Raw genomic sequence first — 16,832 nt, 5'->3', positions numbered from 1 at the left:
AATTCACCAACGTCGGTTGATTACACCATAATCCTTTTTGTTGAAATTCGAAATTTTTTATTATGTCGCTCCTGTGTAATTAGCCGCCGTTTCGGACACGATTCTTGATAGCCACCCCACCAGGAATAATGCCACGCGCCAGGCAGTATTTCTTTATAAAAAACCCACCATTCTTCATTAACGGAACGCAATCTATCGCCAAAAAACAGTCGGTATGATGGACTTCCAATCCTCGGACATCATCTGACATCGGCGTCGATGTAGCATCGATCCATGACCAGGGGATGCGAAGATTACATTGACCGCAACATTCTGAATAAGTACATCGGTGACAGTTTAACAGGGGAGTCCCACATTTTTGTAGATTCATCGCACTACATAATGACTGAGCTAATCGGTGATAACATGAGTACGCGTGTCCTGCATTTTTTTCCAATTCAGCAGTTGAGGGCTACGTCCAGAATTGAATCGGTGCCGCAGCTGGCCCCATTAGCACAGTGTCACATTGCTGTCACTAACACATGTTACATCAGCAAAAGGTCTGTATGTACCTCGAAACTAGTTCGAGTGCCAGTTCGGAAAGGCCAGTGATTTCGAGGTCAACTCAGTCCGCCCCCTCCCTCCCCCCCCCCCCCCCCCGATAAGTAATTGTATTTCTCGATGAACCAGCGTGGGTTTAAGGAACTAAAATTCCTGGCTCTTCACGATTCTACAAATGGCTTTAAAACCGGGGCTTCTACGCCAGGGCAAGTAAATCACCCAACCAAGTGAAATATATACGTAAATTTCGGAAGATGAAATTCTGAATTTCATTCTTATTCAAACAAAGGGTACATCAAAAGTGCCTCAGTTATGCTCTGTGCCTAAAAAAACCCACAAAACGCTCTTTATTTCATGTTTTTATCATTAAGATTGAATTTCTGTCGACTTTTTTGAGGTAGAGGCCTCAAGGATAGATGGCGCCACATGGAGGGACGGGGTCGCCGGGCAAAAAGTGTAAGTCGTGTAATATAATTTTTAAAAATGGAAGAAATGCCGATACTGGATACTCAGTAAGAGTATTCGTTCCATATCCTAAAACCAGGTTTTACCTAAAATGCCACCGTTTATAAGCAACTTTTCCTTTATGATATTTCCATATCGTCATCAATATCCACGTTTGAGTAGCGTGAACGAGTGAATGCTTTGTCACGGTTGGCGGCGTTGTATATCTTGTTGTATTGTCGCCGCTCATATCAAGATGAATCGAGTTAATATGGTATGATTCTCTAACACAGATCACTGTACAGGCCTATGGTCTGGGGGACGTGTCCTGAATACGTGCTGTACACTGGTATTCGTATTTTACCCCAGCTAATTCAGGTGCGTATACAACATTCTCCGATTATCACCTGTTTTGCGACTGTATGCTCTTTCATCTCATTTGGACAGTACAACTTCGTTCCGTCACCTGTCGTCGAGATGAACCTCTATCTTGATAGCTGGTTGGCTCATATACTTTTGGCTTCAATTAGCAACTTTCTTTTTCTAACGGCTTACATTTTACTTGTATTACTCATTTTGCCTCTGGATCTAAGGATCCCAAAACACTGAAATTTAGGTAGGCCCTGTGTAAACATGTTTGGACCTGGTGGACCTACACGGCCTATTCCTTCATCTCATCATAGTTTCGAAGCCAATAGCCTCGGTAAGGCTGAGATACGAACCAGGAAGTCCATGGTTGCCATCTTGGAATTGCCCAATGAAATCACATAGGCCTAATCACATGCTTTCTGGTTTGCGTGGATCCGGTCTGGTCCGCTTCGGTTCGTTTCGTCACCAGTCGTCAAAATGTACGTTTGGCTTTGATGTTAACGCATGAACCGGCAATGTTGATGGCGGCAATTTTGAGAATTTGTGCACATGTGAAATATGGCATGTACAGTGGAACCTCGCCTAGTGGACACATCTCTACTATGGACACCCTCCCTATGAACGACATTGAATATGGCCTCAAATCGCTCATTTCCATTGAATTTGGCCTCAGTAATCAGGACATGTCTCAATTAAGCACTTGTCAGTATCAAGGGTGTCCTTAATAGAGAGGTTCTACCGTATGGAAAGCGACAAAACTAAGTCTGATTATGAACATGCCTGGCTAAATTTATGTTGAACTATTTTCCGTCGGGGAAAATCGTGACGTCGGTGGTAATTCTAGTGAAAGGGAAAATGGGTAGGTTATTCAAAAACAAAAATTAAATCGACTCATGATTTGCCGACTCATGATTTGCTGTAGAACTAATTGGTAATCCTGCGTTGTTAAACCTCATGCGTTGTTAAACCTCATGCGTTGTTAAACCTCATGCGTTGTTAAACCTCATGCGTTCTTAAACCTCATGCGTTCTTAAACCCCAAAAGGTGGAATCCTACCAACATCGGCTGCATTGACTCTTATTTCTGCCAGTGACTTTCCTCTTATATTTCAGATGCGAAATACCGCTCCCCTTTCTCGTTAAGTGTCTGGTACGTCAGTCTATACTTACAATGGCTGCTGCTAAAGGAAATGGCGGTAAGTTGCAGGGGTCTATTGTAGCCTACGAACATGCATATGGTTTTCTGGAAGCAGCCAATAGGAACATCCTGTGCTTCCCATGTAAGTCTTTGTTATGTAATGCTATGTGATCCTACCAGGTCAACCAAGCGGTACTTATGTAGAAGAGATCAGCTCTAGCAGGGAAGGATTGGAATGAACACAGCTCATCAACGAATATCCATGCTTGCCATACCGTGCATCATTGGAGACTAAGCTCTCGGGGTCAAGGGAAGAACAAGAGACGACGCCCAGGTTTATAAGAGACACAGGCCTGTTTGTGTAGTATAGCCATAAATCGAAAATCGAACGCTAGAAATATATTCCTTGCGAAGGAAATCGAACCAGTGATCCGAAAATTACACGGCAACCTTCGACCAAGAATAGAAAGGCTGTTTTCTCCTTAAACTTTTATCGACAAAGATATACACCTGCTCACCTACCTTCGGCCATGTTGGCAAGAACCGTATGAAAAACACTTTGATATTGAAAGAATGTAGTGTGACCTAGAAACTAGGCTTTTCTCTCAAAAGTAAGAACATGATCACATTCTTTGAACGGTAAACGGGATATCTGCCGTCCAAAAACGAATGTACAAGTTCATGTGTGCGAATCTGAATAAGATCTTTATCAAGACTCTGAGTGACCACTGACTCTGGTCTCAAGCGAAGCAGTTTTCTACCGACACTGCCGTCGATCGCAATGAAGCCGATAGCATGGTTTTGATAAAAGTAGTCCACTGACTACCATTAATTCATTCCAGATGCAGTCGTTAAAACAGACAAGGACTGGAACGTTTGTTTAATGCACAAGCTATCCGGAATGCTGACGGAGGCAAACTTCAGACATCTAAAACAAAGCTTTCATATGTCTGACCGAGTACCTCGCAGGGACACTGACAGAATCAGTGATTTTAATATGTTTTGGGACATGCTGGAACGGTAGGGCAATCTTTGATTTTGAATTATTATCGCAAGTGCTTGGTGAGAAGAGTAAATGACGAAGCTTAGATGTACAAAGTGAACCGACAACTATGTTTGATAAAAGTCGACTGTCAGCTGTTTATATGTCGCTTGCATACCCACTAATATGGCGATGTACATATATGTCCAGATATGTACTCATTGACCAACAGCAACACGGAAATTCACTTTGTAACTCTCAACTGGCCTAAAATGTCCTTGAGTGCGCTAGATTGTGGCTGCCCTTGGTTCTCCAGAAAGGTCTCTGGATAGGCTGGGTAATAATGTGTGCTAATGTGAGGAGCTTTGATACAGTAGATAGTACAGTGAAGAGCGCTATATAAAAGCTCACTATATTATTATTATCATTACATTGAACAAAAAACTGGCTTTGAGTGCTTATTCTTGTCAGATACTGGCAACTCCTTGGTAAGCAATGACTTTTTTGCAGACTTGACCATATAAGTGTTGGCAGATATGCTGTCTTGATCCACCATCTTGAGATGCTACAACTCAACGATTGCATCCGGGTAATCCAGGAACATACTCAGAAAATAGAGGAGTATCGTCAACAACAGGTAGAGTAGTTAGCCAAGCCCTCTTTACTTCCAGGTCTCCTATGACAACCCTACCCATCTCCCCGAAGAGTACTTTACAACGCATGACTCTTGATGACTTAAATTGTTACTGAATTTCCACCTTTTACACCCCTTCCCAAAAATACATCGACGGTCCTGGTTGTCCAGGAATTTGCACACTATCACAGGTTAAAGTTTACGACATAGATTCGAAGGCGAAGGATTCCCAGCATAGATTATATGAATGATGATGAACTTGTAGGCATATTCTATATGATGGAGAATTTCCTCAAGAAATTAACAACATTTGAAGTTGGGAAGATACTCTACCTCTGTTACTCACCAGAGACAAGACCACAATTGGTTTTTTAAGCCTTTTAGCAGTTAAATTGTCAATGTTTGACCGCGACGCATCAAAGAATGCGTCAAGTAGTGAAACTGAAATTCGGATATGATATACGGGTTAGCCTTGCGAGTAACTGGTGCGATTTAAATTGGTGATTGACCACGGAAATTTTTTTTTAAATTGACAAGTTTGACACAAGTGGACATTTTTACCCATATTGGCCATTTTCACTCCAAATTTGAACCCCCCCCCCCCCCCCCAAGGCCAGGTTGTCGAAATTCAAAATTATTTTTTTTACCAAACAATTTATTTATATCTGTAGACTTGCCACAGCAAATATTTTTTCAATACCTCTCCAAATATGTACTTGAGAGTAAAAAACATGCGCTCGTCTAATAGATAGGCCTCGACCCTCCAACCTATGAATATTCATTAGTGGTCTTGTCTCACCAACTTTAGTTATGCTGAATATGACGAAACATTTCTTTTTCAAACATTAATTGATTAATTGATGATATGTCGATTTATCTTTCAAGTCATCAATTCGTACCCCATCCAGTGGTGCAGAAGGTCCAGTCACATCCTATTCGTTAAGGCTGATTATGTGACATGCTTTTGTTCTGATCTATCGGCGTTGTGCGTCCGTATCCCTCCTCCTAAAAACAGAGACCTGAAGATTGTTTCACACCATGTATTAATCGGTATCGATGCTGAAATAGCTGGAAGTTATGTTTTAAGCGAACATCAACGCATTTCACTTCAAATATGTTATTTCATGCATCAAATATCATTCGGCGTGATCATCACAGGTGGCATCGACCTTCGAGTCAATATCAATCGCAGCGATTACCAGTGTTACCCCAGACGAGAGATCTCTATGTCGCACAATAATGTGGCAGAGCTTGTTATCGTAAGGAGCTGCGATTTAAATCGTTTGGTTGCGAATTAGTCTGAATCGACGCTGTCGCTCATTTGCAAGTTACTTCTGGTTAGTAACAGGTGACGAATCTGACTTATTCTGATGTTACCGGGGATCGTCAGAATAAGAATAAACCTGTTTCCTACGAACAGAGACGTTTCTCAGTCATCTGCTAGAAATGCATCATAGACGACCATTTGCCCGTCGAATTGAGGAAGCAAATGTTTTCAGTGTTGTTTATGATAATGCACTTAAACTATTTTTCAAGTCTTATATCAGAACCAAAATATCACGGTTAAACTCTATTCTACACAATATTTCAGGCACCTGTAGCAAAGCCACCTGAACCAGCACGAACACAGGCTCAAAATATAGCGCCACCATCTGCTGATATCAATAAACTTGATCAGGTAAAAATTACGTATACACTAGTAAATGACGTTTAGACAGACAGTTGGCCAGGCCGGCACCTACGGCATGCTGCAGGGAAGCCGTTGGTTTTATATTTGTTATTTATATGCCTATTAAACAAGTGATTGAAATCGCTGCGATCTAATGGCATGCGATGATATCATTCGGTGTGGTCATCACAGGTGGCATCGACCTTCGAGTCAATATAAATCGCAGCGATTACCAGTGTTACCCCAGACGAGAGGTGGCAGCGCTTGTAATCGTAAGGAGCTGCGATTTAAATCGTTTGGTTGCGAATTAATCTGAATCGGCGCTGTCGCTCATTTGCAAGTTACTTCTGGTTAGTAACGGGTGACGAATCTGACTTATTCTGATGTTACCGGGTATCATCAGAATAAGAATAAACCTGTTTCCTACGAACAGAGACGTTTCTCAGTCAACTGCTACAAATGCATCATAGACGACCATTTGCCCGTCGAATTGAGGAAGCAAATGTTTTCAGTGTTGTTTATGATAATGCACTTAAACTATTTTTCAAGTCTTATATCAGAACCAAAATATCACGGTTAAACTCTATTCTACACAATATTTCAGGCACCTGTAGCAAGGCCACCTGAACCAGCACGAACACAGGCTCGATATATAGCGCCACCATCTGCTGATATCAATAAACGTGATGAGGTAAAAATTACGTATACACTAGTAAATGACGTTTAGACAGACAGTAGGCCAGGCCGGCGCCTACGGCATGCTGCAGGGAAGCCGTTGGTTTTATATTTGTTAGTTATATGCCTATTAAACAAGTGATTGAAATAGCTGGAAGTCATGATGGCATGCGACGATATCATTCGGTGTGATCATCACAGGTGGCATCGACCTTCGAGTCAATATCAATCGCAGCGATAACCAGTGTTACCCCAGACGAGATATCTCTATGTCGCACAATAATGTGGCAGCGCTTGTAATCGTAAGGAGCTGCGATTTAAATCGTTTGGTTGCGAATTAGTCTGAATCGGCGCTGTCGCTTATTTGGTGCTATTATAGCGCCGATTTACTAAATTGCAAACAAACGTCTTCAATCGCAACAACCAGTGGTTATAATCGCTCCTTTGTGCGGCATAGATCAAGAGATCTCTCGTTTGATCTTTTTTTGCATTTTTTGCCTTTTACTCACCTTTTCGCTATAACTAAGTATACGGACAATATCATCATGTTGTACATGTAGTTGTTGTAGTAAGTTCTTCTTTGTACTGGCGCTATACTTTCAGTTCGGAATGACACCTCTCATGCACGCTGCTTCTGATAATAAAGTCGGTCGTGTAAGAAGCTTGATCGATGCAGGAGCTGATGTCAATATAAAACCAAAGGTATGTATAATTCGATCATTGCTGAATTAGAAAACCAAATAAACTCCTTTGCACTATTGTCACTGATTGAGTGATAGTAGGATGTACTATGATACTAAGCTCTGAAGACTTGAAACTGCACTTCATCTAGATCTACTCTCTCCAAGAACTGTCATACGTCAAACAGGACATTCGTATAGCATTGGTTGCAACCACATTGTTTGCACGGCTTCTGAACCATACGTTTTACAGCTGAGTAATGACAAGTGCTTCCAAAATGGATGCAAACAGCTGTTTCTCTGCGAAAATGATTTCCTCATTTCAAAGTTTTCTCATTGGAATACGTCAGAAGATGGACAGTAACTCACATAAAAAATGTAATTACATGTACTTGTAATACTATCGATAACATGTTTAAAATGTTGCCTCACTTCCACTTCGCTCATAGTCAGAATACTTGTCATAATAAGACTGTCTGTCTATTGCCAAGTGCTCTCTTTTTGTGTTTTAACCTTGAGCATCGAACATCAGCACTTAAACAGGATTGCCATCGCATAATAAATAGTATGGTTTCCACACCACTCATAACCAAAACGCCACTAATATGACATATGGTGCTACTCAAACGAAACTTTGTTTTATTTTGTTCACCTGGTCCTCTACTCTCCAAAACGGTGGTTATTCATTGAGGTTACGTGTACTGTATTGATCTTTTACTATCAAATTCCTTTCCATTTATGCACAGGTCAGTCGAAAGCTTGAACCCCTCCTCTCAAGCATAGATGCAGCGATATCGATATTTCTTGTCCCAAAAGGAATCTTTTAAGGAGGATAAGCAAAATCATTACCATTCTCTTTTATAATGTATCTATAACGTTCATCAATGAAACAAATACATCAGATAAAAATCGAAAAGTATCGAACCTTAACTTTTCAATCGCTCCAGAACTTGGCAGCGCCATTTGAACAGGAGAATGATATAAAAGTAAATTGTAAGGCATTTTGGCCAGACTGATATAAAACAGGATCCTATTGGCAGGTCATTTCCCAAGGGTACCGTACAGCAGTTCCGGCCAAAACAAATCTGAAAGAGTGACCGAAATAAGGCATTCATAATGAGGCTTATTATCTCCCCTTCCTATAATATTGAACCACCCACGTAAAGCGAGAACACATCTGAGTCGATATAAAACTGATTCAAAAAGTAGGGGATCATGCGACGTCTCCTCTAATTGTGATCAAGAAAATCGGCGAAATCTACGCTGTTCACGATGAGTACAACAGATCAACATTTGGAACATGTGTATGCTTTGAACCCAAAAACATTTCATATTTAAGGAATTGAACCCGAGGCGGAGGACCTTGGTTGAGTTACCAAGACACTCTCGGGTGGAGCTAAAATACAGTCCAAACCCGAGCCGATAGGCGAGGGTATGGACGAAATTTTAGCTCCACCCGAGAGTGTCTTGGTAACTCAACCAAGGTCCGAAGCCGAGGGTTCAATTTCTATTCTAAAATACCTCAAACTTAAAAAGATAGGCCACGAAATAACTTGAATATGTGCGAATTTTGCAAATTCCATCCATCGCCTGCCCGGAGCGCCGGTAGCGCCGTTGTTTACATTATGTTACGGCAGCGCGTATAGGAAGTCCGGATCGGCTCGCTCAAGTGATGCTAAAATCCGCGCAAATGGGCTATTTGGAGCGTTTTTCTCAGCAAATATGTGTAGTGCTCATTAAAAAACTTAGGGTGGTTGATGCTTCCTTGGCTGATTTGTGTTTGAAGCAGTGTTTTGAGAGCCTCAAACTTCTGAAGTGAGCTGTGTGCATGGTTTCCACATTTTAGTGCAACCCGAGGGAACTTTGGTAGAGCATCTTGGTTGCGTGTCCAAAACACTCCACTCTCAGAACGAGGCTTATGCATTTTCCATTTAAAAGTTGACTTTACGGTACCAAGGTATTACTGGTAATTGTAATACTCTGTCAATTGAGTGAAGTGATTAATATTATATTCGTGTTGTCAAGGCTTTTGTTTTTAATGCATTTTGTTCTGATATTTCATTCTTTCCTCTTGGTTTAGTTACATGTAAAAAATGTGAATGAACCTTAACACTGCTGACTTGTTTCCTTGTTGTCTTTTATCTTTGACATTTAGAAAAGCGGGACGGCACTCATGGACGCCTGCCGTGGGGGTCACAAGGAAGTCGTAGCAGACCTGATCAAAGCGGGCGCTGACGTGAACATCATAGATATGGTAGAGTATCAGATTCATGGCAATGAGTTGATGGCTCTATATGAGGCTAGATAAACTTACATAGTAATGCGTCATGAATCGGCATACAAATTGATATTTGCTGACCCCTCCCCAAAAAATCAATATTTATCGGCAACACCTTTCGTTTTGATGAAAAATTGATGAAAATTACTGGTAATTGTTATACTTTCTCAATTGAGTGAAGTGATTAATATTATATTCGTGTTGTCAAGGCTTTTGTTTTTAATGCATTTTTTCTGATATTTCATTCTTTCCTCTTGGTTTAGTTACATGTAAAAAATGTGAATGAACCTTAACACTGCTGACTTGTTTCCTTGTTGTCTTTTATCTTTGACATTTAGATTGGCTGGACGGCACTCATGCACGCCTGCCCTGGGGGTCACAAGGAAGTCGTAGCAGACCTGATCAAAGCGGGCGCTGACGTGAACATCAGAAATCAGGTAGAGTATCAGATCCATGGCAATGAGTTGATGGCTCTATATGAGGCTAGATAAACTTACATAGTAATGCGTCATGAATCGGCATACAAATTGATATTTGCTGACTCCCCCCCCCAAAAAAAAAATCAATATTTATCGGCAACACCTGTCGTTTTATGGAAAATTGATGAAAATTATTGATAATTGTAATACTTTCTCAATTGAGTGAAGTGATTAATATTATATTCGTGTTGTCAAGGCTTTTGTTTTTAATGCATTTTGTTCTGATATTTCATTCTTTCCTCTTGGTTTAGTTACATGTAAAAAATGTGAATGAACCTTTAACATTGCTGACTTGTTTCCTTGTTGTCTTTTATCTTTGACATTTAGTTTGGCGGGACGGCACTCATGGCCGCCTGCCTTGAGGGTCACAAGGAAGTCGTAGCAGACCTGATCAAAGCGGGCGCTGACGTGAACATCAGAGATGAGGTAGAGTATCAGATTCATGGCAATGAGATGATGGCTCTATATGAGGCTAGATAAACTTACATAGTAATGCGTCATGAATCGGCATTGAAAATTGATATTTGCTGACCCCTCCCCAAAAAATCAATATATTTATCGGCCACACCTTTCGTTTTGATGAAAAATTGATGAAAATTACTGGTAATTGTTATACTTTCTCAATTGAGTGAAGTGATTAATATTATATTCGTGTTGTCAAGGCTTTTGTTTTTAATGCATTTTTTCTGATATTTCATTCTTTCCTCTTGGTTTAGTTTCATGTAAAAAATGTGAATGAACCTTAACATTGCTGACATGTTTGCTTGTTGTCTTTTATCTTTGACATTTAGATTGGCTGGACGGCACTCATGGACGCATGCCGTGGGGGTCACAAGGAAGTCGTAGCAGACTTGATCAAAGCGGGCGCTGACGTGAACATCAGAAATCTGGTAGAGTATCAGATTCATGGCAATGAGTTGATAGCTCTATACGAGGCTAGATAAACTTACATAGTAATGCGTCATGAATCGGCATACAAATTAATATTTGCTGACCCCCTCTCCAAAAAATCAATATTTATCGGCAACACCTTTCGTTTTAATGGAAAATTGATGCGTCAAAATAAGTCTGAGAGCGCGCACTTGCAATTCAACCCGCATTTGAAAATACATTTCACGGTCAACATTAATCATTGCAACACACTGTCAATTGACTGAGATGATTGACTTATTCGTGTTTTCAAGTCTTTTGTTTCTGATGCATTTTTATGATAATTCAGTCTTTCCTCTTGTTTTAGTTACATGAAACAAAAATGTGAATGAATCTTATCATGGCTTCTTGTTGCTTTGTTATCTATCATCTTTGACAATCCATTCATTCGGCTGTACGGCACTACTCGCACATTGAGTGGTCACAATGACATAATAACAGAAATGATTCAAGCTGATGCAGACATAACATCGGAGACAGGGTATCAGGTTGATGTTTTGTTACTAATGGCTTCATTTTCATGCCCGGTATGCTCGATAATATGAAGTAGCAAATCGTAAGTCGGACTAAACATTATTTCTTATTTTGCTGAAACTAAATAGGGGGGGGGGGGTCATTGATTCCATCCCTTAACAATTGTCCTCAAGGCATTCCATTATCTTATCTTTCAGAAACTATTAAAGCTCCTCTTTTTTATGCGACGCGATGAGACTAACTAAACGCCCTTTTGACCCATAACTTAAGTTGGCCACATATACCAGCTTTTGCACCAGTTTTCTCAGAACACTTTACGGCTTCTATAAATAGAAAAATACCGTTTGTTATTGTAAAGCGCTTTGAGACAGACTCAGATCAATATAAGTGATATGTAAAAGTGGTTAGTACATGTACTGTATATTCCAAAGGAAGAGGTTCATCTTCGTTCTTGAAATAACTAAGATGTTAGCAACAAGAAGTTCAAGGTTGCGTTATGATTGTGGCATTGATCTCTCTCATGTCTCTTCATTACAGTGGGGAAAGACTGCCCTAAAGTGGGCTGAAGACAACGGACACAGAGAGATAGCAGAGATGCTGGAGAGAGCTGCTAAAAATCAATGAAGACAAAGAGCGGTAATACGATATCAAGCAGTCGGACATGTGGTGGTGATACCTATTACACTATCAAAGAGAGAATGAGTTTCGGTTAACTATAAGTCAGCCTGGTAAAACTACGTACCTCCCTGCGAGATCTCGTGACATTTGGTTGATGGATCGCACCGGTATATATAAAACGTTCCTGACGAAAGGTTGGAATGAATTTATCCAACCTTCAGTCAGGAATTGGCGGAGATGCGCAATGACTTGGGACGAGGCTTACTATGGTATCTTTATTATTTGAACTGTGTCCAGAAGCGATTACACTTATATACTCCGGAGTGATATGTGTCCAAAACGACTGATTCATCTTGATAGGGGACACGATTCTGAAGTGTTCTACAACAAAACAAAACTGAATGAGATACGCTGTCTGCAGTCAGCGAAGACGCGATGACGTCCCGCGCAGTGAAAAAAAGGAAGACGAAGATTCCTCAAAGGGTCCACTCAATAGTTTGTCGCTTTGCCTTGTCTGAACTGCTTAAGACTTTACTCCTATTACGTTTCAGTGTCGGTTGATCGAAGTACAGCTTTTTTATTTTATGTCTTGTTATTCATCAGAAAGTGATAGAAAGTAGCAATTTTCACCCACGATTGTATTATGTGATACCTTGGATGACAATTATTGGCCATTATACTAATTTGCAGTTAATTAATGAAATAAGATGTGCTAATTTGATGATGAACCTTGGTCACCTAAGATGCTTCGAGCTTTTTATTGTTCTTTTTCTCCCCTACGCGTTCGTTCTGTCATTGAAGGAGTTTTTCTCACTTGCCTTTTTTCATGACAAAAACATGAAAAATTGCACTGCTAGCAAAACACGCATGACGTCTATTTGCCCTGCCGGTTTAGGCATCGACCATGTTGAAAGGTGTTTCGTGGGAGTCGGTTTATCAAGATTTACTCTGGTGATCCTTTGATAAGACTGTACAACGATGAGAATTTAGACCTGGGTGTGAGCGGGCTTTGAAGACAACAGACTGTGGAATCGACTCGGCCTGATTTCTTGTAGTTGCGAAGTAAGGGGCAAATTAACGTAATGCGCTTGAAAAGGCATAAAATTGCCATTACTTGATCAATTCCGATCAAATGGCTCACTCTTGGTCATGGTCTGGGTTTGACCTACAAGGTGAAATCACCAGAGTTTTCTTTTTTGTGATTTGGTGTATTCCTCCTTCATGGCATACTGAACTTCTAGTGGTATTGCCTCCGTTGCGTTGTCTGTAAGTTTAGCCATGTCATTACATTGAGGGGTGAAGATGCCTTCATGGCGGAATGTGGTGTATTCCTCCTTCATGGCATACTGAACTTCTAGCGGTATTGCCTCCGTTGCGTTGTCTGTAAGCTTAGCCATGTCATTACATTGAGGGGTGAAGATGCCTTCATGGCGGAATGTGGTGTATTCCTCCTTCATGGCACACTGAACTTCTAGCGGTATTGCCTCCGTTGCGTTGTCTGTAAGCTTAGCCATGTCATTACATTGAGGGGTGAAGATGCCTTCATGGCGGAATGTGGTGTATTCCTCCTTCATGGCATACTGAACTTCTAGCGGTATTGCCTCCGTTGCGTTGTCTGTAAGCTTAGCCATGTCATTACATTGAGGGGTGAGATGCCTTCATGGCGGAATGTGGTGTATTCCTCCTTCATGGCATACTGAACTTCTAGCGGTATTGCCTCTGTTGCGTTGTCTGTAAGCTTAGCCATGTCATTACATTGAGGGTGAAGATGCCTTCATGGCGGAATGAGCGTTGCTTTTAGATGAGTTCAGCTTTGAATCATGCTCCAGGTGACTCAATTTCTTTATAGTATATGGTTTACAAAATGTCTATCCACCAAAATCGTGAAAATGCTCGCTCGTCATGAGACATTCAATCCTAGTAAAATTGCAAATATTGTGCTCTACTCCAACAATTTCCATGCATACATTAAAAGTGAATGTAGATTTTTTTTATCATTGCACAGAATACATAGCAAGTCACATTTTACGGACAGTGTCATGACCTATTGGTTTTCAACTCATTGCGGTTTATTGTAGGATTATTCAACTTGCAATGATGTGACCGCCAGAGATCTTGTTTTCAAACAAAAGTGTAAATTCACGTTTTTTTCTACCTGGTGCAATGTGATTTTTCAGATAGGCCTGGCCAAAGGTACTTGGCTGACCTCTTGTCACCTAACTGTAACAGTGTGATCACAAATAGTAATGTGACACAGCCCTGGGCAGCCGGTGTCATAGCTGACCGACTTTAGTTGACACGGTGAGAGAGCGGCTTATTATAAACCGCGAGATGCGGAATGCGAAATCGCGAGATGCCAACCTCGGTGAGAGTACCATGCGCCTCATGATGTATTGCAAATATGGAGGCTGTATTGGGGAGCTATCCTGGTTGTGATTGGCCCATTGAAATAGACTCCACTGTACAGCGGTTTATAATAAGCCTGAGAGAGCTGTACATAATGTACTCAGTTTCTTCAGTATAGCGTTGTGCAACACCAGTTTCTTTCGGTAGGTGTGATATGGTCGCATTCCTGAGTTCAACAGAGTACCTTTGGCCAGAACGATGAGGAAACACTTTTCTATCTTGGACTGATCATGTCTTTTCTTTTTTACGAAGTCTTTGTAGGTGTAGATAATATGTATTCTTTATTCGCTTGTATTTTACTGTATCATGAATGTGTGAACGAAAATGTACATCATTCTTTTTTATGGAGATAAATAATTCTAAAATCATCATTATTATCATTATCATGATGATGATTGGTGGTGATGATGATGACGATGAGAGATTCAAGTACATATTCAGGTTAGCCAGCCTTACAAGTCGTTGAGGCATCCTCTTGAGGACAACCTATTATATTTCTCTTTGTAACAAAAGAGTGACGCATCCCATTTCATGGTAATTATTCGTTATATACCTTTAATTCAATACCAATTAGGAAAGACATCGGTCCAAGGGACTAATCAATTGATGTATAGATAAAGTGACACTGTCCCAGTAGTCTGACTGCCCTCAAATGACTGATTTAGAATTAACAGAAATTACAGTAGAACCTCTCCATTAAGGACAACCTCCGGACTGACAAGTGCTGTCCTTAATAGAAAGGTGTCTTGATTAGAGAGGTCAAATAGACTATATAAACTACAATAATGTATCACTTTGGGACCAAACTATGGTACTTAATAGAGATGTTGTCCTTGATATAGAGGTGTCCGCTAAGAGAGGTTCTACTGCATACAAAAACGACATTGCTCTCAGTGTACAACAGTCTAACTATGAATGTAAGTCCTGAGCGCTGTATAGCTGCAGCTCAGACCTGTTATACTCCAGATCGTAAAGCTTGACCCCCCTAATGTAGAGGCCAATAGCTAGGGGTAATAATGTGAAGCGCTTTTAACCACTGAAACCTGTTGGATTATGCGCTATACAGTTGAACCCCGGTAACATGATGACTCATGGGACCTTGGTTGAATGGTCACGTTAGTGAAGTTGAAAATCCGGAGACGAAATGCATGATCAGGTATTCTCGCCAAAATTGTTGAACATTTTTATAGGTTCAAAATTCTGAAAAATTTTCAAAGCCAAAATTTTTGGGGGGCTAATGATGTCTCTTCATTTTGAGGAGAAAAACAACAAGTGAAAAAAATATTTGGACTCAGAAATGTTTTCATCCTTCAGATTTGAATTGTTTCATCAGTTCAAAATTCTGAATAATTTTCCAAGCCAAAAATTGTTTGGGATTGATTATGTTTCTTCATTTTATGCAGAAAAAAACATTAAAAAAACTTAATACTTAAAAAAAACTTAATAACGGTGATAAACGCTGCCTGACTTAATGCAAATCACATGATTTTTTGCTGTCGGTACCCAGCATGTCTAACACTGACAGGGCTGAATGATGAAAAAAACAGGGATATATTGATTCAAAAAACGTTAGTAGAACGCAGTTTATTAGTTTTCAACTGATAGTAACTGTACAAAAGTTTTCATAATGATTCTCATGATAGCCACTGTCCGTGGTGTTATAATAATGAAGAGAGCTTTGCGCCGACGTGTTAATTGCCTGGTTAATTGGAGACGCGGTCGCGATCGATTACGGCAATTAGGCCTTTTGGTCGGGTTAGAGGGGTAAATTTGGTCATTGGGACCGCCCTATCTAGTGGTCGTGGTCTGGCTGGGTACGGGGGTGGTCGTGTTGCCGGGGGCCTTGTAATGGTAATTAGAGAGGAAACCATTCGGGACCGGCGATCCTTGGTCGTCATAGCGGGGTGGTCGCCGACCGGGGTTCCACTGTATAATGATAATAATAATAATAATACTTGCTTTGCCAACGTGAACGTCTATCTCATTATTTGCCAATGTGGAACCGGCTACTAGAAGATTTGAGAAAGCTGGGGAACCGGGAGGCCTCCAAGTCTAAGCTTGCCTTCCTTCCCAGCCTTGGAGATGACTACCAGTTTTTATCCCGCACCCTGACAACATTTAATCGCTCCGTACGCGCACAACACCTCGTGATTAAATACGCCCCAATAGGAGCCAAATCACCTTTTAAAAGAAAGTGTTGACATGAAATTTGCCTATCGCCTGATGAGACGAGCCGGCGTAACTTTGAAGTAGCTCATTAGTCTGTCCACAAAGAATAGGTATTACTTCATTGGAATGATTACATCATTATCAACCGTTATATAGTAAATCTAGGTAATTGCGTTTCACTCCAAGAAAAGTGAATGCATATTAGTTTAGATTCAACAGATTCTTCAAAAAGGACTATAAAATCAACATTTACGAGCCGATAATGTCAATACACCGCTTGGTATTCCTCATCTTGTTGTATGTTGTGGTACCATCGACTGAATGGCCTTCGGGAAGTAACAAGACTGC

At 40.7% G+C, this 16,832-nt stretch overlaps 1 protein-coding gene across 4 annotated transcripts; it reads left to right on the top strand.

Moving 5' to 3' along the window:
- The first annotated feature begins 929 nt into the window (after positions 1-929).
- Positions 930-16,282, top strand: LOC135492912 (putative ankyrin-containing lipoprotein Lxx09580). 4 transcript variants are annotated; one of them, XM_064779636.1, is made up of 14 exons: positions 930-996; positions 1,278-1,362; positions 2,466-2,548; positions 3,333-3,510; positions 3,983-4,109; positions 4,992-5,045; positions 5,698-5,784; positions 6,380-6,466; positions 7,054-7,152; positions 9,286-9,384; positions 9,747-9,845; positions 10,215-10,313; positions 10,679-10,777; positions 11,829-16,282. In XM_064779636.1, exons 3-14 carry the CDS (start codon positions 2,524-2,526, stop codon positions 11,913-11,915), a joined length of 1,140 nt encoding a protein of 379 aa, XP_064635706.1. In that variant the 5' UTR covers positions 930-996; positions 1,278-1,362; positions 2,466-2,523; the 3' UTR covers positions 11,916-16,282. The 4 variants fall into 4 exon arrangements, with proteins under 4 accessions (XP_064635706.1, XP_064635705.1, XP_064635708.1 ...); XM_064779635.1 differs by lacking the exon at positions 930-996 and having other exon boundaries at positions 1,216-1,362; XM_064779637.1 differs by lacking the exons at positions 930-996; positions 4,992-5,045 and having other exon boundaries at positions 1,220-1,362.
- Positions 16,283-16,832: the final 550 nt, after the last annotated feature.

This window comes from Lineus longissimus, chromosome 8 (assembly GCF_910592395.1).
Source record: "Lineus longissimus chromosome 8, tnLinLong1.2, whole genome shotgun sequence".
Taxonomy (NCBI): domain Eukaryota; kingdom Metazoa; phylum Nemertea; class Pilidiophora; order Heteronemertea; family Lineidae; genus Lineus; species Lineus longissimus.
Note: the sequence above shows the minus strand (reverse complement) of the source record. Positions and strands in the feature narration are given on the sequence as shown.

What these genes read in the sequence shown, in the direction of transcription:
- LOC135492912 (XM_064779636.1), top strand. Translation starts at nt 2,524, where the DNA reads ATGGCTGCTGCTAAAGGAAATGGCG. An exon ending in TTTTGGGACATGCTGGAACG is followed by an intron (nt 3,511 to 3,982) that starts GTAGGGCAATCT and finishes ACTTTTTTGCAG; the next exon opens with ACTTGACCATATAAGTGTTG. An exon ending in AGGAGTATCGTCAACAACAG is followed by an intron (nt 4,110 to 4,991) that starts GTAGAGTAGTTA and finishes TTATCTTTCAAG; the next exon opens with TCATCAATTCGTACCCCATC.